Here is a 22,224-nt window from a genome sequence, read left to right as displayed (position 1 = left end):
TCCACCAGTCCAAACACATACCAAATATACTAGGTGTGGTTTTTTAAAAAAGACAAAGACAGATTGAAGGGAGATCGGTAGAGTAGATGAAAGGGAAGGGACCAGGACAAAGGAGGAAGGGAAGAAAAGAGGAAACACAGGGAATGATATTGGCCAAATTATATTGCTATATTGTGTGCATGTATGAATATGTAACAAGAAATTCCATCATTATGTGCAACACAATAAAAAAAAAAAACAGAAGAAAATAAAGACAGGACAGGCTACATACATTCCCTCAATACCACCCTTCTTCTCACAGCTGTTCCCTATACTTTTGTTCAAAAAAACTAACAAAGGAGAGTGAAGAAAGCACATCAGGATATTACAACATGCACAACTACGCTTTCTACACAACAGTGTCCCAACATGTGGACTGAGCAATAGCAATCTGAGTCATCGGAAGTTCCTAAGGTTCAAGATGAAAGCTACTAATTCCAATCCTGGGTAAATTCCCTTCTCTCTGCCAATCACTAAGGCAAAGCTGAGGATGCACAGATCATGGGTACCCTGCTTTCTGAACTGTTGTCCTTGGCAAGAGATTTCCCGGTCACACATCAAAAATACCAAAAACCACCTGTCACATTTCCATGGTTAGGGACAAGGGTATTCTCTCTTCTGGAGCTTCTTGGCCACTAACCTGGAGCCCACCCCCTCACTAAGCTAATAAGAGAGAAAACACAAACTACAGCTTTCCAATTTCTGGGGAAGCCTGATGAGGAAAGAGGAAAATTTAAGGCTTTAGAACAGAGAAAGTCATAACCAATCAAAACAACAAAGGACATTTCACTGCTAGCTGGGAAACCTAAACCAGCAGAGATCCTGCTCACATGATGACCACTTCTGAACACATAAAGATAAATGGTATCCCAAAATGAGCTGTGAGACCATTCTTATTTATCATGATGAGAATTCAAATCTACCTTTTTTTCTTTGTACCTTGAACCTTGGGGCACTTTACCACTGAGCTATGTATCTCCAGTCCTTTTTTTATGTTGAGACAGGGTCTCATTAAGTTGCTTAGGACCTCACTAAATTGCTAAGGCTGGCCTCAAATATGTGACCCTTGAACTTGTGATATTTCATCTTAAACAAGGCACAAATAACTAGCAGGTACTTGGGGGAAAAGCTTCTCATTTTACAGAAATATGTATCAGGAAGAACAGGTGCAGTCATGCAACCCCTGGTGGTCCCAGCTACTTGGGAGGCTGAGGTTGGGGGAGGGGGGTTGGGGTGTCACTTGAGCACCAAATCAAGCCAGCTCAGGCAACAGAGCAAGACTCCATTTCAAAACAAAAACAAAATCACCAGATGAGTAGCTAAGTCAATCTGTCCATCCAAAAACATTTGAAAACTGTTTCAAATATACCAACCAAACAAATTACCCACAAAATATACCTTTCTTCAGAATTTCTGAAATCTCCTCTATCTTAAGATCTTTTTCCTTTGAATTACATTAATTCTCTAAATTACACAACTGGTTTTATCGTATCTTCTATGGCCAGAAGTATGAACTCTTGTACTCAATAAAGTTACTGAACAAATTAAAATTACACTATCAATTTCACATGCAAACTCAGGAGGGCTTAAGCTCCACTGAGGGAGGGATGCTGGCTGTCTGGCTCACCACTATCTACTTGCTAAAGTACTTAGTATGGATCAGGTACTCAGTAAGCATCTGTGTGTTAAATCAATAGGTGAATTACCAAGAAAATTACCAGTTATGGTGGAGACATACACTGTCAATTTTAATAAGTCGCTCCCCTAGCTAGTCAAAGATATAAAGTAAGAATCATTTATTACTACATTCTGAAAACAGAAACAAAGAGAAGTAAATTAAATGATGAATTCTCAGGGCTGCGGTTGTAGCTCAGTAGTGGAGTGCTTGTCTTGCAATCAGGAGACACTGGGTTCGATCCTCAGCACCACGAAAAGAAAGAAAAGGAAGGAAGGGAGGGAGGGAGGAAGGAAGGAAGGAAGGAAGGAAGGAATTATGTCCATCTACAACTAAATATTTTAAAATAACAAAGAATTCTCTTGGAAGGTTACACTGTTTTACTCATCTGTCTCTTTACCCCTCTTTATGTTCCAGGGAACCATTCTGGTACATTTCACTCTACCTCAGTATCAATGAAGACTGATGCAAAGATTATATGTAGTAAGAAATGGTAGTGTGAGAAATTACAGATAAGTTTTAGATGCCATTTTGTTGTGTGTTCACATTTCTCTACTTCCAAAAGTCTGAAACTCCCTTCCCATGAATATTTGTTTCTCTCCACCCACTCCTTAATTCTCTCTAGCATCCCTATTCCCTGTGAACAAAGGTCTGCTTTCTTAAGAGTTTTTCAGAGTTCTTTAGGGTTTTTCTTTCGGCATTACCTGCACTATAAATAACTACTCAAATCTTTCAAAACTGAGCATTTTATTCAGCCACCCTGGAAAAACTTAAAAGAAGAATTTTAAATTCTTAAGCATCCACTGGACACAACATGAACTAAGACAAAAAAATCATTAGCTGATTTAGCCAATCCACGCTGTATGTGTTTCAAAATATCGTGTTGTATATGATAAAACATGCAATTTTTACCTGTCCATTTCAAAATTTTTGATGCCTGCCCTCAAAAAAAAAAAAAAATCAATACAAAAATGGATCTAACAGGGGTAAGGGATGCTGAGAAACTCACCCTTCTGTCTTAAGACAGAAGGGTATGTGTTTCACAGGGCTACAATTCTTAGAGATCCTGGAAACCATTCTAGACCCTGTCAGTACCTTTATCAAGATCTTCTAATTAGAGACAACATGGAAGCACTACCTGGTGCAGTAAGAAGAGACCCAGGAAGGTGTGCATTCAGATCACAACTGTCACTACTGCTGCTACCTTCCTGTCCTGCATATGCTTTCCTCGGTGGAAAACCAGAAAGCAGCACCTGTCCAGCAGGGAAGTGGATGGAAGAACTCCATCCTGCAATGTACCCAATGTGTACATTGTGTACACATGGTGCTCAGCACAGAATCACTGTCACAAGCTCATCTCCCAAGGCAACTGGGACTGAAGATAACACCTGTCAAGAACCTGGCACCCATGCTGGGCACAAAGCAGGCACTCAAAAACCACTGCATTTCTATGGTACAGCCCTGCTATTATCTGCAGCTTTGATGACCTGTGGCAATTCTGGTAAATTAAACCCCACTTTGCCTTGAAAATTCTTAGGGATTATATAAATATATAATGGAATAAACTCCTCAATAATGGAGAATGAAAACACAAGAGAGAATATGAGAGAAAATTCTTTCATTAGCATTTATGCCACTATAAGTAAGTACCATCTAGCCAATTAAACAAGTTCCCAAAAGACATCTAACATTTTTTTTTTAATAATACTATTAGGAAATAATTAAAGCAAATTCCTTCTAAAAATCTTCTGTGATTCAGGCTTCTTTTATGCAGACACACCACCCGCTAATTAGTACAGAATAATGAGGTTTTACTTCATTCTGAACAGTGAGTGAGCTGATATGAGCAAAAAGTTGTGCCCCTCCTCAATGGGCCTCACTAATCCACTGGAGGTTGGCTCCACTTGGCTGGACAGTCGCTGACACTCACCGCCCCCCCCCACAGTGGGGAAGCAAGTCCCTGCTCTGGGCCTTTACTCTGGGAAGGTCTGACTAGGACTGAGACTCCAATAGAAGAAATCTTCCTACCCAGAGGGTCATAACTAATTGAGGAAAAAGACAATCCATGGACACCAAGACACAAACTTAGATTGATAACACACATATCATATTTCACAGCCAAGTGGAATGGGATGAAGATCCATAAAGACTTCAAATAATAAGCAAAACCCGAGTAGAACATGAAGGAAAGAACACTGAGAAAAGAAGAAAAGAAGATTCCAATCAGGCAGGTATGTTAAGACAGCAAGCTAAGCAGCCACAAGTTGGTTACTTTGCTATGGTGAGTTCCAAGGAAAAAACTTCCAAAATCTCAGGATCCACACACCTGATCGGATAAAGAATGCTCTAAAAGGAATGGACCTCTGGGGAGGATCACTGCAACTATCCACCCACTGTTCAGCAGACAAAGCACAGCAGATGACAGACAATAAGGCCCAAACCCTAGCCTTTAGCATAAACTTAAGTTCTGAGTTGAAGGCTAGACAACAATTCAACTTATTAAACCTGAATGTACAGCTGAACTATGGGACAAATGTCATGTCCCAGAAGTATCCATCCAGGGGTGCTCACATGAAAACCTGCCTAGCAAGTATATTTCAATTTTTTTAAATTACAGGAACTAAAATGTAAGTCAGGGGAAATACCTGATTTATCAAAAGACACACTTTTACAGTTTTCAAGAATCATTTGACTTGTGAAAAGGTAAAGGTAAACTCTACTTCACATGATCACTTACCATCAGAACTTCAGTATTTTGTTTTTTCATTGTCATATGGGCTTCCTGGCCACTCTGCATCAGGTACTAGGAAACCTCGCTTCAATGAATGCTGACAGTTCATCTTTCATTCAAGAATCCAAAATGGACCCAACTGAAAGTGCTCTGTTGTAATGGACCTAAACCATGCCATCCTGGATATGTAGTGAGCCTCCTATCTTCATTCTGCACACCAAGAAATCAGAGGGGAAGTGCCATTCTCAGATAGCTGCAACAACTTAAGTTTCCCAGGCATGGTGTGTGTGTTAAAGGATGGAAAAAAGCCTCACAGGTACTAGGATGGAACCAGAGGGTGGCTGTCATAGTAAATGACCTTGCAGTCCCTACAAATTATCTCAACTGTTTAGGGCAGGAACAGTAGAAAGGGGCTCATTGTTCTCTCTTGACCATGGCTGAGAGGGGCACCAAGACCCCAATGAGGCACTATTACCAGCTGCCTGCCTACTCTGCAATTAGTAAACTGTTGGGGAAAGGATTATTTTGGCAAGAACAGTCCTGGAAAGGAAAGGCTGAGCTAGGATCCAACCCTCAGAGCAAGCCCCAGACCTCAGATGCCCTGGCCACACATCAGGACAAGCAAGCAGACCTGGTGGATCAGGTCCTTGGGCCAAATGCTTGTGAGCTATAACAGGCAGGCAGCAACACCAAGTCAGGAGAAGGGGAAAAGTGCATTCTGGGCATGAAAGTAAACTTAGGTGACAGTGTAAGAAAACGTGTGCACTATTTGGAAGCCAAAAAAAAAAGAAAAAGAAAATCAATGCCTTAAGTTCAAAAGCATCCCACTAAAGATAAATCAGAAAAGACTGCATAGCTAATGATGAAAAACCCCCAGGGTAAGCACTAATTACTAGACTATGTTAATAAAGAAAACATAAAACCTCCAATGATTCTTATATTGGGCACAGGTGTGCTACTTTTAAGACTCTGCCAACATACAAGGAAACTTTTTGGAGGAAAGTTTGGTAAAATTAAAATTACAAATGTTGCTGGGCGCAGTGGCGCAGGCCTGTCACCCCAGCAGCTCAGGAGACTGAAACAGGAGGATCACAAGTTCAAAGCCAGCCTCATCACCAACAAGGCATACGCAATTCAGTGAGACCTTGTCTCTAAATAAAATACAAAACAGGGATGGGTATGTGGCTCAGCGCCCCCCAAATTCAATCCCCAGTACCAAAAAATTTACAAATGTATATGCCTTTTAACCATGAGATCCATTTCTAGGAACTGTTATATACACGTGTACTTAACTTCACAGGGCTACTTATTACAGCACTGCTTGAGGGAGGACAAGACTGGAAATTACCTAAATATCCATCAGTGAAGCAGATAAAATCAGTGATGGCACAAACTCGTACAACAGAACACTAGGCAACTGTATAAAGACACAAAGTTCTCCCCATGCCAACATCTACGGCCATGTGCACAGTAAGCTACCTCAGTTTGCAAGGAAAAGGCAGGAAGAGGAAAGAAAGGGAACACAACAAGTATGTGCTAGAACACAGGTCTACACTGGTAGGGAGCATAAACTAGTCCCTGTGTGACCTGGGAAAACAAGGTAAGAGGGAGGGAGGCTCTCAACATCTGCCCTACAATTTTTGAGCCATGTGAGTTAACTACTAAGTAGTAAGTGAAACTGTTGTTTTTAAAGGCAGCCCCTACTCTGGGGTGCCTGGGCCCAGATTATTAAGTTTCAGCACCTGGTGAGAACATCTGGAATAGTCCCATGTGCTCCAGTTTCCAGTGGGAGTGTTTGCAGTTTGAGGTTAAAATTTGAAATGGGTTCAATACTAGTGGGCTGGGATTGTAGCTCAGTGGTAGAGCACATGCCTCTCATGCATGAAGCACTGGGTTCCATCCTCAGCACCACATAAAAATAAATAAATATACTGAGTCCATCTACAACTAAAAAATATTTTTAAAAATATTTCTGGTGTTCACACAAGCTTAGAAGGCTGGAAAAGAAAAAGCACTTTAAAGACGGACTTTGTTTTTTTCTAAAGGAATATGACAATCTACATGTAACATTTTGTACCCAAAGTAGTAGCAGAATGAGTGTTTCTCACCTTCAGAAATCTGACATCATTTCAAAATACTCCAAGAAACAGTGGTTAGCTGTCAAGACTTGTAGTTTCCAGCACATCAATGAAAAACCTTTTTGTAAAAGATTGTTAGGGTCTGGGATTGTGGCTCAGTGGCAGAGCGCTTGCCTCACACGTATGAGGCCCTGGGTTCGATTCCTAAGCACCACATAAAGGTATTGTGTCCACCTACAACTAAAAAAATTTAAAAAAAAAAAAAAAAAACTGTTAAAAATGGAGCTTATCCAGGAGGCTGAGGCTAGAGGATTTTAAGCTTGAAAGGCCAGCCTGGGAATCTCGGTGAGACTCTGTCTCAAAAAATTAAAAGGGATGGTGATATAGCGCAAATTCCCAGAACCATTTTAAAAAAAAAAAAATGATCTTGTAACAAAGGAAGTGGGAACTGGATAACTGGACATAACAAAAAAACACAATCACATTTTCATATCTCTGAATGGCACCTCTCAGGTAATCTGTACTTTCTTTCAAGGTTTGCAACAGGAATTTATTAAAACTCTGCTGTCACCATGTCACAGATTCTCCTAATCAAAAATACAAATACTCATACATGTACATATTCAAAAAGGATGTTCTGATTTGGATTAGTTTTTAACTAGATTTTCATTAGGTTTGTGTGTGTTTTAAATGCTGGAGATTGGACACACCCACACACAAGGACCTCATGTATGATAGGCAAGCATTCTACCACTGAACTATATCCCCAGCCCAGATTTTGGTTTTTTTAAAAAAGCACTTGCAAGAATATAAAATGAAAGAGAAGTTCCAAATCCCCAGTTCCTCAATTCCCTAAAAATATCTAGAGCTTGTTATCTGAAAACTTTTTACACTGCATACACATTAGCATACATCTTCTTACCCCTGGAAAAGGTTCTTGTTTTTATTCACCCTTTTCTTTAACAAGATTTTGGGGTCATCTTCAGTGTTAACAATTTTAAGATTAATTACTAAATTAATGAAAGCTGTGCGGTTAATGTGAATGTTCTTCCAAGGCCCACCAAGTAAGAAACTGTTTTTCACTCTGCTTGGTGTAGGCTGTTAAGCTACAGATATCTGTATATCAACTAATAAGCCAGATTTTAAGAATCTTTTCCAGGAACTGAGAAACCATAAACACACCACTAGTGTGAACTGGCTGCATGATATACATTTTGATACCAGTAACAAAACCCCTAACATCTAAGATGACATGAAATTAGCTTTTTTTTAACCTTCAATTCTTCCTATTTACATAGTACAAACAGTAAAATCATTTTATTTATCTAAGTACAGCACCAAAACACTTTACCATTAAAGTAAGATTTAGAATAAAGTCCACTCTTCTGATATTAATACTTTTTTTAAAATATTTTTTTAGTTATAGTTGGGCACAATACCTTTATTTTATTTGTTGATTTTTATGTGGTGCTGAGGATCGAACCCAGCTCCTCGCACGTACTAGGCGAGCGCTCTACCGCTGAGCCACAACCCCAGCCCTGATATTAATACTTCTAATAGTACTAGGGTATCTATCAGTGCAAAATGCACTTGTGTAGAACATCACATATAAGCTCCTTGGGTAAAGAGTATTTGGAGGGGCTGGGGTTGTGGCTCAGCGGTAGAGCACTCGCCTCACATGTGCGAGACCCTGGGTTCAATCCTCAACACCACATAATAAATAAGTGAAATAAAGATTAAAAAAAAAAAGAGTATAGAGAGACTATATTTGCTTAGTGATGCATAGCACATCTCTTAGAACAAGATCTAAGCAAAGTTGAGGCAGGCTGCTATGGGTAGGTGATTCCAGAGACACAGGAGGAAGGCTTTTCACCAAGTCTGTTTTTTTGTTTTGTTTTTAATTTTGAACCATATAAATACATTATCTGTTCAAAAATAACTTTTAACATTAAAAAAATCTATCTGGGGGCTGGGGATATGGCTCAAGCGGTAGCACGCTCGCCTGGCATGGGTGCAGCCCAGGTTCGATCCTCAGCACCACACACAAACAAAGATGTTGTGTCCGTCGAGAACTAAAAAATAAATATTAAAAAATTCTCTCTCTCTCACTCTCTCTTAAAAAAAAAAAAAAATCTATCTGTACCAAAATTCCATAACATCTTCAATATAACCACTAATTCTGATTCTTGAGCTGCTTTCATGTGGCTCTTTTCCTCCCCAAAATGGGATTAGGGGTAGAGAGGCAGTTGTCAATCTTCTGCAGATCTGAGCTTGGATGGAAAAGTGGACTTTGGGAAAAGCTGATCCATATGTCTAGGAAAACAAAAAAATCATGATAGCATCTCCCCAGTCACTTTGGGCAAGGTCAGTATTTCAAAAAACAGTATTGTTCTTTAAGCCCTAAAAGACCTAGACTCCCTGGTTTGACATCCAAGGCTCCTGTTAACCTTACCTCATCTCCAGATGCCCAACCTGCCTCCTAAAATCAGTTCCCATGTTCCCCCTCTGTCAAGTTGCCCACCCACCTGAAACACCCAGCTCCACTGGTCAGACAATGACCTCAGTTTGAATGATAGTCACTGGTGGGGACTGGCAGGCTGCCTGACCACACCACTAAATTCTGAGTTCCATGAGGCAAGAGAAGCTTCTGTCACCACTGTTATCACCACAACCCAACAGAATGACCTGCATATAATACACACTGAAATATTTGTTGAATGAAATAATGAAGTAGTAGAATTGATACTGGATCCCAGGCCCAAACAACTCCCCCAGGGCAGTCTCTATCCTCACAGAGGCAACAGGAAGTTACCTAAATTTTGGTGGCCCAAAGAATATAAACAAAAAGCAAAACCGCTGTTCACAAAAACTATTAAAACAACAATCCAGAGGTTACACCTCCAAACCTTCACACTTGCTAATTATGCCATTCCCTATGCCTAGAGAAGTACCACCTGCCATCTCCTCTTCATCCTTAGGCCCAAGAGGTTCTCCCACAGGCTCAGTCGCTGTCCTGTACACTGCCATGCTCAGTGCCTCCCCTCTGAAGTCACACCTGGTTATACTTGGCTTCCCAGGAACTCTTTCCCCCAACCACAAGAAGGCAGAGTTCAGGTCTGTGATGTCCCCACTAGATCATCAGGGCCTATACAACTATCTACAAAATATTTTCTGAGGCTGGGGATATAGCTCAATTGGTAGAGTGCTTGCCTCACATGCACGAGGCCCTGGATTCTAATCCCTAGCGCGAACACACACACACACACACACACACACACACACACACAAAAGTCTTCTTGCAAAATATCTTCTGAGTGGATAACCCATGAAGAGAGTAACTAAAGCTATAAATATTTCTGAAAGTGTCTTCCATTTTTAAAAGATGGTCCTTTTAAAAGGAGCATTTATTATTATTCCTGCAGGTCATAATTATCTTAGAGTAAAAATTCAACTAACAGGAGAAGCACATGTACTTAGAATTGTACTATTACAGTAGTCACTATTCACATGGGGCTATTTACTTAATTAAAATATTTTTAAATTTAAAATTTAGTCTCTGGGGCTGGAGTTGTGGCTCAGTGGTGGAGCGCTTACCTTGCATATGTGAAGCACTGGGTTCAGTCCTCAGAACCACATAAAAATAAATAAACAAAATAAAGATATAAGAAAAAAAAATTTAGTCCCTATAGAATACCAGGCACATTTTAATTAACAACGCCAAACGTGGCTCATCATTCCAGTCTTCGGTGGTGCAGACAGAGAATATGTCCACTGTCACAGACAGTTCTACTAGACAGTGAGGACCTAGAGATTATCACCAGTGTCATCTCTCAAACAAGAGAAATGCCCAGATCTTCTCTGGCTGTTGAGAAGGAATGCTTTTTCCTCACATACCGGAGACTAAGAAAGTTATCAGTGAGAACTAGAACACTGACTTCTCCTTCTATCATTTGAATGATTCCCTGAAGATGTTTCAAGATAAGTTCAACTATTTTGAAAGATAGGTCCTGCTCTTCGAACAAAATCCAACTCCCACAACAGTAAAGGAAGACCAAACAACACAGAAAAACTATCAATATTTTATGCATCCAGTTTATTTCCAATAAAAGTTACTTACTAAAGGTTTAAGACTAAGTATAAAGATACAAGTCAGGAGGGAAATTCTTTGTCCACACTGGGATAATTTCTACTAGTAAAAAATATAAAGGACCACACCTATAATATCTAGGAGAATGGAAAAAAGAATAATCTCCTTTGAAAGAACTTCCCATTATAGAGTTTGTAGGAAAAGGAAATTCTCAACACAGCCTAGAGCTGAATCCATTCCTCTTGGAATTAGTGGGAGCCAAACCAAAGAGGAATGAAGTCTCACTGGCACTCCTTTCAACCAGTCAACCTGACCAAACTGGACAGTGATCCCAAAGCCATTCTCTCCTCTGACTCTGCTTTCTAAAAAGAAAGATGATTTTTATCATTTCTCTGTACTTGCTTTTTCTTTCACTCTAAGGTCTAACCTAAAATAAATCAAGTCCTTGTTATGAAACAACAACTAGAAAAAGTTCCATTTAGTTAAGATTTCAATTTGCTATGAAGAATAGCTGCACTGCCAACAGACTAATCAAAGTAAATCAAACTATTACCAATTTTGTAGGATTCCTGAATCCAGCTCTTAATTCATTCTTTTGCAAACTGGAAACTGAAACTGCAATAGACCTGGTACTAGAAGCAAAAGAAGCAGAAGCAACAGCTTCCTATTTACTGTTTCAGTAAGAAGCTTCTGCAGGTCTGGCTCTGGCTTAGGTCCTCACCTATAGCATTCCAATCCTCACTGGCCTGAAAAGTAGGTGATGTCTGATATTTTCCCACACAACTAAACAATAATAATGGCTGTCTCAACAGGCAGTATGCCACGCACCATAGTAGCCCAACACACACAAAGTTAATCGAAGTAGGAAGAAGTGGAGTACAGCAGCAGAAACCTCTCTCTCTCTCTCATCCCCCCTCCCACACACATACCCAAGTACAAGTACCCCTTGTCCCTCAAAACTCAGAGGTGAAAGCTTTAGCCCCAGTCATGAGTGAGTAGGCTGGGAGCTCAGCTTGTGCGTCCAATGAGCTGAAGCTAGGGCTCCTTCCCGAGTATCACACTGTGTGCTCCCAGTATAAAAAGCACTGACATTTCCTTCAACTCTGAGTCATGCTTACAAGGTTCTACTTTTAATCAGGTGACAAATACTCAAAATATTTTAATCCAAAGGAATTGGGTCAAGCTCTTATAGTCCATAATTGTCAAAGCAAACCCTAATTATTAGATTCCTATAGTTCCCGAGAGTCATCATTCAGTTTGTAATCAAAGACCAAAATCCGCTCTGCTGAAATGTTGTACAAGCCGTCTCCACAGGCTGTCATAAAGAAGAGCAGCTTATTTTTCTTGATATTTCACTGGAGAGTCTAACTATAAAGTTAAGACATGTACAGGTGGTGCAGTTTTAGTAAGAAAAAGCCTAGCTAGTTATGGGGAGGAGGGGAAGCTTAAATACTATAAAAAGAACTTGTGCTGTAACAGAATTGTACAACCCCGTTAAACAGCTCATTTTCTATGATTACAGATTATTTAAGTTCAAAAGGCTGATTGAGGTGAAGATCCAGAAAATATCTACTATCCAGTAAGGAATACGATAAGGTATATTAGAAAGACTAGCAAATTAAGACATTTCCAAACAGCAGCAGATGGAAACCCAGAGCTGAGAGGAGGGAGGGAGGGAGGCAGAGGTACTCAAGAACAAGTATTCACCACTAGATTTTACTGTTCTTGGAAATGGCTGGACTAAACACTCCTTTGATTAATGTACATGAAACATAGGGAGGGGGACACATCACAGAGGCCAATAGCCAATATACTTAAGGGTAAGTTTAAAAAGGAATTCAACTTTTAAACACAGCTCAAAAATAGTCTTGCTTCCTAAATTTAGAACCAGAAAATAAATACCCTGAAGGCAGTTTTCAAAGGTTAGCAACAGTCATTCTCCACATTGTCTAAGAACTTTAACAAGGGCAAGGGGCACCTTGCTTACTTCCACATCTTCCCCACACCCTTCTGTAAGTGCCACACTCAGACAATACCCAGACCCCTTCAAGAAAGTCCAAACTCAAATGCAAGACTGCCTACTCCAGGAAGCTTCTACAGGACCCTGTGATCCCTCTTCCAGCACTCCCCAGAGAAAGTGAAATATGTGAAAGCTTATTACCTGTGGGGTACTTGTGCAATGCTTACGCTTCCCAATCAATGTCAGAGTTCTCTTGAACACCAAGCTTAATACAGAATGAGGAGGGTAGATCTCTTCCCCCACTTGAAGCAGGAGCTGTGGATAGGCCACACCAAAGCCCATGGAAGACGGATGTATTCAGAAAAGAAGGGATACACACAGAGGGAAAGGCCTTAGTGGCCTGAAGGTAGCACAGGACATGTGTGCTGAAGCCAGAGAGCATGCCCAGGAGTGTGAAGGTTTCCCAGAGACTGACTGGGACAACTAGAAGAGGACTTAGACAAGGGTCAGAACCTGTAGTAACATCCAAGGACACAAGACTGTCAGGTCCAGGATGCTATTCCCAACCTAGGAGGCCAAGAAGACAAGCAGGTTTACCCAAATGCGTGCCTGCATAGCAGAAGAGGCTGGGGAGGCAGCAGAGAGGGGAAGGGAACCAAACTACTCAAGGCCCCCAACTCCAGGTTACTGCCCCAATCTGGGCCCCAGCCCTAGACTTCTGCAGGAAACAAATACAACACTCTTTGGATTGCCCCACCTGAGTGTGTTTTACATTCTTTTCTCAAGTTTTGCCTCAAAGTCTTATTAATAATGTTCTAAGCTACTGAAGGGAATCTACCAAAATCCTCTGCTATTATGCTGCTATTGCCCAATGTGTACCTCAAATTGAATTATAATATATACAGCAAGAAACAGAATCAGATATTCATTTATTGCTTAAATAGTCCATGGAATATGTTTCAGAATTATTAAGTATTCTCAGAACACATGACACACTTAAGTTTTTTCTAATTTTAAAATTTCATGGCTATCATGTTCTCACTTAAAAAAAAAAAACTGGGGGCATAGCTCAGTTGGTAGAGTGCTCACCTCAAATTCACATGGCCATGGGTTCAAACCCCAGCAACACACACACACACACACACACACTTAAAAAAAACACACACACTAAAAATGGAGGCAAAATCAGCGGCACTGATTACAGAATTCCTGGCTGTGTGTCTGGTAACAGGCTACACAACATATGTGCCTGCAAAAGGGCCTCTGTGGACGTGCACACAAGACTATTGTCGCTGTTTCTAGAATTACTAACCAACAGGTCTCAGTTCCATTGGGCCAGCACTCCTAGCAAGTCAGGCAATGACAAGGCACACCCACTTTTCCTGGTAACTGCAAATGCTAGATCCAGATCAGGCCTCTTCCAGACACCACCACAGTCCACCCTCAGATGCCCTTTGATATGGAAATCATTATGATCTCCATTTTACAGCTGAGAAAACCGAGGCTCAAAGACCTGACGTGACCCACCCCAAACACTAGCCAACCACAGCACAGAATGAGAATACTGTAGAGGCCACTGGGATCAGCAAAAAGCAAAATGGTCAGCAAAGAACCAAAAGATATCTGTTTACGAAGTTACCTAGCTTTTTGTTAAACTTACTTGATCTTAAATGATGTATAAAACTGTTAAAGAGAAACAAGAGGGACAGAGGAAGAGGATCCTACTAAACTCCAAACTGTTCATCTCACCCTGCTGCCCCCTGGCTTCACCTCCTGGTGAGTGTCAGGGCCAGCACACAGCATGGGCTCAGAGCATAGCCCAGAGCTCTCAAATGGGTGAGTCCCACCATCACATCAAGGTTATCAAGTGAGGTCATGGCCAAATCCCCTGGATGTCATAGAAAGGCACAGCTATGCCCATTCATTTACACACTATCTATGGCTGTTTTCTTGCCAGAATGGCAGTGTACAGTAGTTGCAACAAGAGACCAGATGGCCCACAGAGCTGAAAATATGTGCTTTACAGAAAAAGTTAGCTGGTCCACATATTACATTAAAAAAGTTGGGTTTTTTTTTTTTGGGTGGGGGGGATACCAGGGATTGAACTCAGGGACACTCAACCACTGAGCCACATCCCCAGCCCTATTTTGTATTTTATTTAGAGACAGGATCTCACTAAGTTGCTTTGTACCTCACCATTACTGAGGCTAACTTTGATCTCATGATACTCCTGTCTCAGCCTCCAAGCTGCTGGGATTACAGGAGTGAGCCACCGTGCCCAGCATAAAAAGGGATTCTATTGATAACAAGGTTTGTGAATGGTGTAAACTCCAGTCCCTCAGCGCCCCCAGCACATGAAGGCTCTGGAAAGTCCGCACTACAGCCCTCAGATAGAACCAACAGCCTCTGAGCACAAAGCCTTTTTTTGGAGAAACACCTCTTAACATCCCCTCTAATTTTCTGGAACACACTCCAAGTGCTGGCTGCAGTAAGATAAAGAGGTGGTGCCCTCACTAATGTGACCCCAAGAACTAGACTGGAAAGCTTTCCTAGTCTTTACAAACTCATAATAAGGTACATTTCATCTAAACAAAGTAAGCACACTTCAGCCAAACCATTAACAATTTTGTTTTCAAACACATTAAGTAAAAATACAAAGTCAGCACTTGTAGAGGCCCAAGTAAAGACATACTTTAAAACACAATTGTAACCGCAGATCTTAAAAGTGTAAAAACACAGGCTAAAGATCTAAGCATCAACTTCTGACTGCAGGATTAAGCCAATCATTTTCAATTATGTTTAGGAATCAGAATCAACTCCGAAGGTTAAACGAGGAGTGATACCCATCTTCTGCTCTGTCTGAGGCCCCCCCTGGCATGCTTCACACTGACTGGCCTTAACCTGTGAGGGGCTTCCAGTGGAGCCACAGGCATTCTCCACCTCGCCAAGTTATTAAAAAGTTCCCTCCACCTTTTTATTAGAGCATGACAGTTTTACATATTAAGTAGGTTCATTTTGACAAAATCCTACATACATGGAATCTGATTTACTCCATTTCATCCGATGACCCCAGCTTTTCCCACCCCTCCTCCCTCTACTCTAAGATCTTCTTTTTATTTCTGATTGGTGCTTTCTACATATACATAAAGGTGGAATTTACTGGGGCATATGAGGCAAAATCATGAGAAATCCTGGCCCTCAAAAGTCTCCATAAAAGCTTTTTCTTCCTATTCATCCAGGACTTAGCGATGAGGTAAAACAACTTTAGTATTTCTCAATTATCCCCTGCAGTAAATAGGTGTGTGAGCCCTCATGATTCAAATGGAGGACAACACCTGAACCAGAAGAAAAGGGGATCCATGCTAGGAAAAACACACCCTACTCCCCCTCCACCATAGCCAGTTATAAACTTTCCCCACAGGGTTTTAATTAACTGACTGGAGTGATGGTACTGAAACTTGCCAAATACCAGAGTCTCATGGGTTTGTGATTCAAGCAAATTCAACGTTTACAGATGTAGAATTACAAATTAAATATACAGAATTCTTTAACAATCTAGGTTCTGATTTTGACCCTTCCTATAGCTTTAGGCAGATCACCTCTCTGAAACCAGGATCCTCACCTAGAAAATGGCAGTAGTAATTTCTTCTCTCCCCCTACCCCCCAGGATGGAGTGAGGATCACAGAGAGATGACAGGGAGAAAGCACTCCAATATGTAAAGTACTGCACAGGCAACCAAGATTGTCATCTGGCTGTAAAAGATGTGTGGGTTGGTAATCGTATCCACCACAAGTTTTCTTTCAATACATTTCTTTATTGCATTTAAAGGGATTCATGGTCTGGTGCAGAGTGGTCCCAGTTATTTGGGAGGCTGAGATAGGAGGATCATTCAAGCCCAAGAGTTCCAAGCCAGCTGGACAACATAGCAAGACCCCATCTCTTAAAAAAACTTAAATGTTTTCAAAAGAGCATTCACATTATAAAATGTATTTACAACTCTTTAGGATAGGATGAAATATACCTATGTTGCGTTTTCACAAAATAATTTTTAAAACTTTTTAAGTTGTTTACTTGTACAAATTTTGCCACAATAAAGTTGACCAAAAAAAGAAGAAAGAAAAAAGTCTATCACTTGTTCATTTATTTCTCTTACCCTATTCATCATGAATCCCTGCTGCTGAAATACACTGGTACGTTGTTTTAATTTGGACATGTTAAAGAAAAAATTTTCTAAAATATACAACCAACTACATAGTATGGGTAACAAAGTCCTCATTCCTTATTAAAGGGTGCCAAGAAAAGGAAAATTGCATCTGGGACACTGTTTAAGACTCCAATGTACAACTAAAAAATGCTACTTCATTAACATCTGATACCATGAAACTCTGCCACTCCAGAGCTGCTGCTTTAGTGGCATGGCAAGTACTGCTTCTCCTTCTTTCTCTTGCTACTCTCCTCTGGAGCACATTCCCTCTTTCCACATATTCTTCACAAGCTCTCCCCAGCCTTCAGTGGTGACTACTGTCGATCACTAGTGACAATGGCATTCATCACTCAGATGCCACTTAGCCCTACTAGAGTACACTGCAGGCAGTGCCCTGGCTGGTAAGCTCCACAATCAGAGTCACGCTCTTAGGCTTACTATCATCCCTGTGGTCGCACTTAAGGAGTACCAAGGGATTCACAGGCCAGTCCTCACAAAAGTCCATGTTACTCCTCACAAAAGTCCATGTTACTCCTGTTTATAAGGCTCCAAGGCTGCCATCTCCCTCTCCTTCCAACCCTGCATCTCTTCCCAGGCACAGAGCTCCCCTCCCTCAAATTTGATCATGTGTGCAAGACACACATCTTGCTCCACCCGGCTCAATATACTCCTGGAAGCCCAAGACATCTTCTCACTAAAAAAAAGGTTAAGTCCCTCAAGAATGTTTTCTTAGGCCTTTCTGTCCCAACTAACCAAACACCTTCACTCCTTTCAATGTATTTAATATAAATACTTAAGCCTTTATTTGCTTAATATGCATCCTTAAGATCTCGGTCCATCTCATTACTGGATATATTAGACTACTAGTTACTCCTGAAGATTTCCCCTTGTTTAAGGTGCTCAGGAGTCCACAACACACCCTTTCATGATAATGTGATGGGATTTATATGTAACCAAGGACTCAATTTAAATATGATCATTTTAGTTTTTGGATGATTTAAATTAGAGCCATTAAAAATGGTTACTTTTTGTTTCTCATCTGGAAATAAGATTGCCCTGTAACTTTCGGGGCTCAAAACTGGAAAGGAAGGGGGGAAAAGTGGTTAACTGTGGAAAGTCGTTTCTGATAACCTCTACTATGATTAGCAGCACACTAATAGCTGATAGCTCAAAAACTACCCCTAAAAGGCCATCTTTGGAGCTCCATCTTGGAAACGGCTTGATGTATACAGTAGGTACAAGAACTTGCCTAGTATTATCTACATTTCACATAATTGACGACTTTTTACTCAAACATGGTGCGATTAAAGAAGCAAATGAAATCTGTTCTGCAGAAAAGCATTTTACCTATTGTTTTTCCATACTTCTCACATCAGTAAGTTGATTTTATAAAATTAAAGTCAAACTCAACTTTTTAACCAGTTAAAAAGAAAAGCATTATCAGTGACTTTTACACTTCAGAGTCATTACTCCTTCCCACTGGTGAACAAATTTTAATTCAACAAGAATCTCCTTTAGACTAATTTTTTTAAAAAATCATTTTCCTCATTTCTACATTAACTTGATATTACATGACACCTTTCACAGCTGGATTCCAGGAACTGTAGTCACACTGAAGCCACAAAATTCCAGTTTTGTTTCAAAAGTAGAAATAGATTTTTGAATACATTAGTGGCCAGTCACAGAAATAGTTTCACAAATTGAACAGCTGTGTCTAGCACGAATCTGAAGGCAGCAATGCAATTCAATTTGGACCCATTCATCAGAAACTGATTTTCGGATGCCACCACTATAAGACTGCGCTGGAGGAGCCAGGCTGCGCTGAGATGGCAGCGTTCGCAACAGCGCCTAGTTTCCACCGCAGAGGAGAGCTTCGAAGAGGAAGCAGGACTCGCTGGTAACGTTCCCAGGAACCAGCCCAGAGCAACTCGGAGGGACTGAATGAACTGAGCACGCTTGCACACCTGATATCATTCTCCAAGAAAGTTTCTAAGGAAGCTGCTTCATGAGGGGGAAAAAAGATGACTCGGTCGGTATAGTGCTGATTTCTTGAAAAATCAGAATCCTTACATTTCTTAACTTTTTTTTATATCGATATGGTAAATGCAACGCAAGCTCAAAGGCAGACTGAAGTCCGGAGGGATTTAAAAATGTGCCAACTTTGTTTTAAAGTTAGATATGAAATGAAACACACCACAGACACTTTGATGACATCTTGCTAACCGAGTTTGGGGTTTTGGAAAAGGAACAACTAGGTGACCCCCCCCAGAAAAAGTTTTCAAAATAACTGCTCAGCGCGGTCCAAGGCGCACATTCCAAGAAACTTCCCAGTCCGCACTCGAGAAGGCTGCGGAGCCCCGCTACTGCGTCCCGACCCGCACGTCAGCGGCGCCCCAGCCCGCCTGGCCCGCCCGCGGCGGGCGCTGACAGCGCGCCGGCCCCCGCTCACCTGTGCTGTCATTCGCCGAGAAGCCGGGCGAGCTGAGTTTGGCTCGTTTGGGGTTGGGCGGTCCGTCCAGCAAGTTCTCGGCCATCTTCGCCCGCTCGCGGAAGCAGCCCCGAGCGCAGGGCCGGGCGGGGGTCGCGGCGGCTGCGAGCCGGGGCGCGGGGCGCGGGGCGCGGGAGCGCGGGCCGGCCGAGGAGGGCGCAGGCCGGGTGGGGGAGGCGGCGGCCAAATCTCAGCCTCAGCAACAGCGCCCCGCAGCGCTCACCGCCCGCCCCCGGCCGCCGCCGCCGCCGCCGCCGCCGGCCGCGGCCCCCTCATGCCCTGCCCGCCTCCCGAGCGCGACACTCCGCGGCGGGGGCGCCCCGGCGGCCCGGCCGCCCCCCCGGGCCCGGCTGGCAGCGACGGCGCCCGGCCCGGCGGCTCAGACGGCGCCCGGGAACATGGTGCCGCCGCCGCCGCCTCACTACCCCCCCGCGCCCCACTTAATGAACCAGCCCGCGGCCCGACGCCCGGGGGGCTCCGGGCTCCGCTGCCGGCCCGCGGCCTGCCGCCGCCGTGAGGAAAAACAATGCGCCGAGCGGAGCCGCCGCCGCGCCGCGGCCCCCCCACCCCGCGCCGCCGCCGCCGCCGCCGCCGCCGCCGCGGCCGCCGCCGGGCTCCGGGAGGCCGAGCCGAGAGGCGAGCGGGGCCGCCGGGGCGGGCGCCGAGGGCCGGGCGGAACGGGCCGGCCGGGCGGAGCGGGGTGCGCGGGCGGTTGTGGGGCCCGGGACCGGCGGGGCCGAGTAGATCGCGCTCGAAGCCCCGGTCGGGTCCGCGACAAGATGGCGGCTGTTGATTCCTCAATTAAAAAAAAAAGAAAGTTTTTTTTCTTCTCTTTCCAGAGCCTGAACGGGGAGGGGGAGGGGGCGGGGCACGCCGGTGCGTCACCCCCCCGCGGCGTCACCACGCACAGCCCCCGCCCCGCCCCCTCCACCTGCGCCGGCTGCGGCGGAAAGAGCCGAGCGCGTTCGAGCGGAAGAGCCGAAGGCGCGGCGGCCGTGCGTGGGGCGGCTGGCTGCCGCGCGGGGGCCGGGCCTGCGGGACGCCAAACGCCATGCGAGTCACCACTTTTGTTCTGACGGCTATCCCGGGGCCCGGCGTGAGACTGGAGGACGGCCAGGCGGCAGGCGAGGCCCCCAGGCGCGGAGTCGGCGCCGCCCGGGACCTAGCTGTCGCGTTCTGCCCCTGCTCCGGCTCCTCGCGTCCCTGTCCGCGATCCTCCACGGTGACATCGGGCGGGACCGCCGAGGAAGGACCCAGGCCAGGCCGTGCCACTTCTCGTTGCATGCCAGCGGAGTGGCCTCTACAGGTTACAGGCCAGCCTCGGGGCGGCCGACCAGCGTTACAGATGGGGAAACTGAGGCAGGAAGGAGCAGAGCAACTTCTCCAAGGGCACGATGGGAAGAAGTTACAGGGCGAGATTCGAGCCCCCTCCCCAAGTAAAGCGAAAAAGACGCGGAGGTCCTGGGCGCCTGTCTCCAACTACAAGGTGATGGGGCCCAGTTCCGACACCCTCAACTGCAAGAGGAGGGCGGTGATCTCTGCCTGCCAGGGTCAAAAAGGGCCTTCGCGTCAGGACTGAGGGCCAGGAAGCCTCGGGCTCACTCTGGGCCACGAACAACCTCCTGGCCCCTCGCGGGTGCCCAAACAGGAATGGGACACCTGGAAACCGGCACACAATGGCCACTGCCCGTGGGTCACGTCCACAAAACTAAGGTGTACCCATCTCATTTCTTTATCTGCCCCTCAAAACTTGCCAGCTTCTCCCTGAAGTTCTCATCTTGAAGGTGTCACCAGCATTAGTTTCCTGAGCCAGAAACCTGTGAATCAAGTGGGCTCCTCCCTCTCTTCCGCCCAGGAAGCAGCCAGTCTACCCAGGTCCTTTACCTGGAGAAACAGCTCCTTCTTCCCTGCCCCTCTGCCCTGACGTTGTCCCTCAGGGTCTGGAGACTATGGTGGCAACTCGTCACTTAAGTGTGCAGTGAGCTTCGGTTTCTCCTCATGTAGCACCAGAGTTAACTTCCTGGAAAAAAAAAGAATTTGAAATATTTAAAACAAATAGCTCCTATATATAGAAAAACAGATCACTAAGAACATACATGAAGTCTGTCAAAAACTGTATACCTACATGGTCATACACATGTTTACACACATGTGTCTCCAGCATCAAGATGGAGTGAGCTACTTTTTATGTTCATGCCCTTCAACACTTGCACTCCTGGATCTGTCCTTACCAGTTTCCATTGCTCATGTTACCATCAGCATCCCAGCACACTCAGTCACTAAGTAGTTCTAATCATTCAGGCCATTTTACACTTTTATAAATGCTGTATCCGGTGCTGATAAGCACATGTGCTTGACCAACTCTAACCTCCTCCAAGACCCAGTTTCAATGTCATCTTCTCTGGGAAGCCCCAACATCACTTCTGGACAAACTCTGAGCACGTAACATACCCCCTGCTCCGTTCATTCATATTTTTTTATTCATCAAATATCTCTAGAATTTCCTGAGGGCATTGCCACTGTGCTAAACATAAAGAAATCCCTATACACTATTTGAAAAGTTAAAGTAGCAAACCCTGGAAGTCACAAACAATATTCAGAGAATCAGTTTTTGCAAGAAAGGCAGGGAGCATATGGAGTCAGAGTGACATGGGGTTAGCAACACCCTGCATCTGAATGTGCCCAGTGTCCATCTTACAATAGGTAGGGCAAGGGCTGTAGGTTTGTAAATTTGGTGAAATAAGTGATGAACAGTGTCAGATCCCCTGTGTCCTGGAAGCTTCCAGGCCTCTGAGAAGGGTGGGCCCCAGCCAACCTACTGCCCTATAGAGGAAACAAGGTGTCTAGAGGCCTTGGGGTGGGGCAATGGAGATACCACACAACCCAGAGAAGCGCTTGATAAGTCACTCACACTGCAGGGCACACAAGTTCTGATTCCCTACTGTTGAACTGAAAGGGTAC

The 22,224-nt window shown here is 43.8% G+C and overlaps 1 protein-coding gene across 3 annotated transcripts in view; it reads right to left on the bottom strand.

The window, feature by feature from the left end:
• The window catches only part of Crebbp (CREB binding protein), a 134,001-nt gene extending 114,625 nt beyond the window's left edge, over positions 1–19,376 (bottom strand). For 2 of the 3 annotated variants that reach the window (XM_071605568.1, XM_071605569.1), the window contains exon 1: positions 19,225–19,376. In XM_071605568.1, the coding sequence (XP_071461669.1) occupies positions 19,225–19,309 (85 nt within the window). In that variant the 5' untranslated portion in view covers positions 19,310–19,376. The remainder of the gene's footprint in view (positions 1–19,224) is intronic. The other variant, XM_071605570.1, reaches the window with a different exon arrangement.
• Between the last annotated feature and the right edge of the window lie 2,848 nt (positions 19,377–22,224).

This window comes from Marmota flaviventris, chromosome 19, assembly GCF_047511675.1.
Source record: "Marmota flaviventris isolate mMarFla1 chromosome 19, mMarFla1.hap1, whole genome shotgun sequence".
Lineage (NCBI taxonomy): Eukaryota > Metazoa > Chordata > Mammalia > Rodentia > Sciuridae > Marmota > Marmota flaviventris.
Note: the sequence above shows the minus strand (reverse complement) of the source record. Positions and strands in the feature narration are given on the sequence as shown.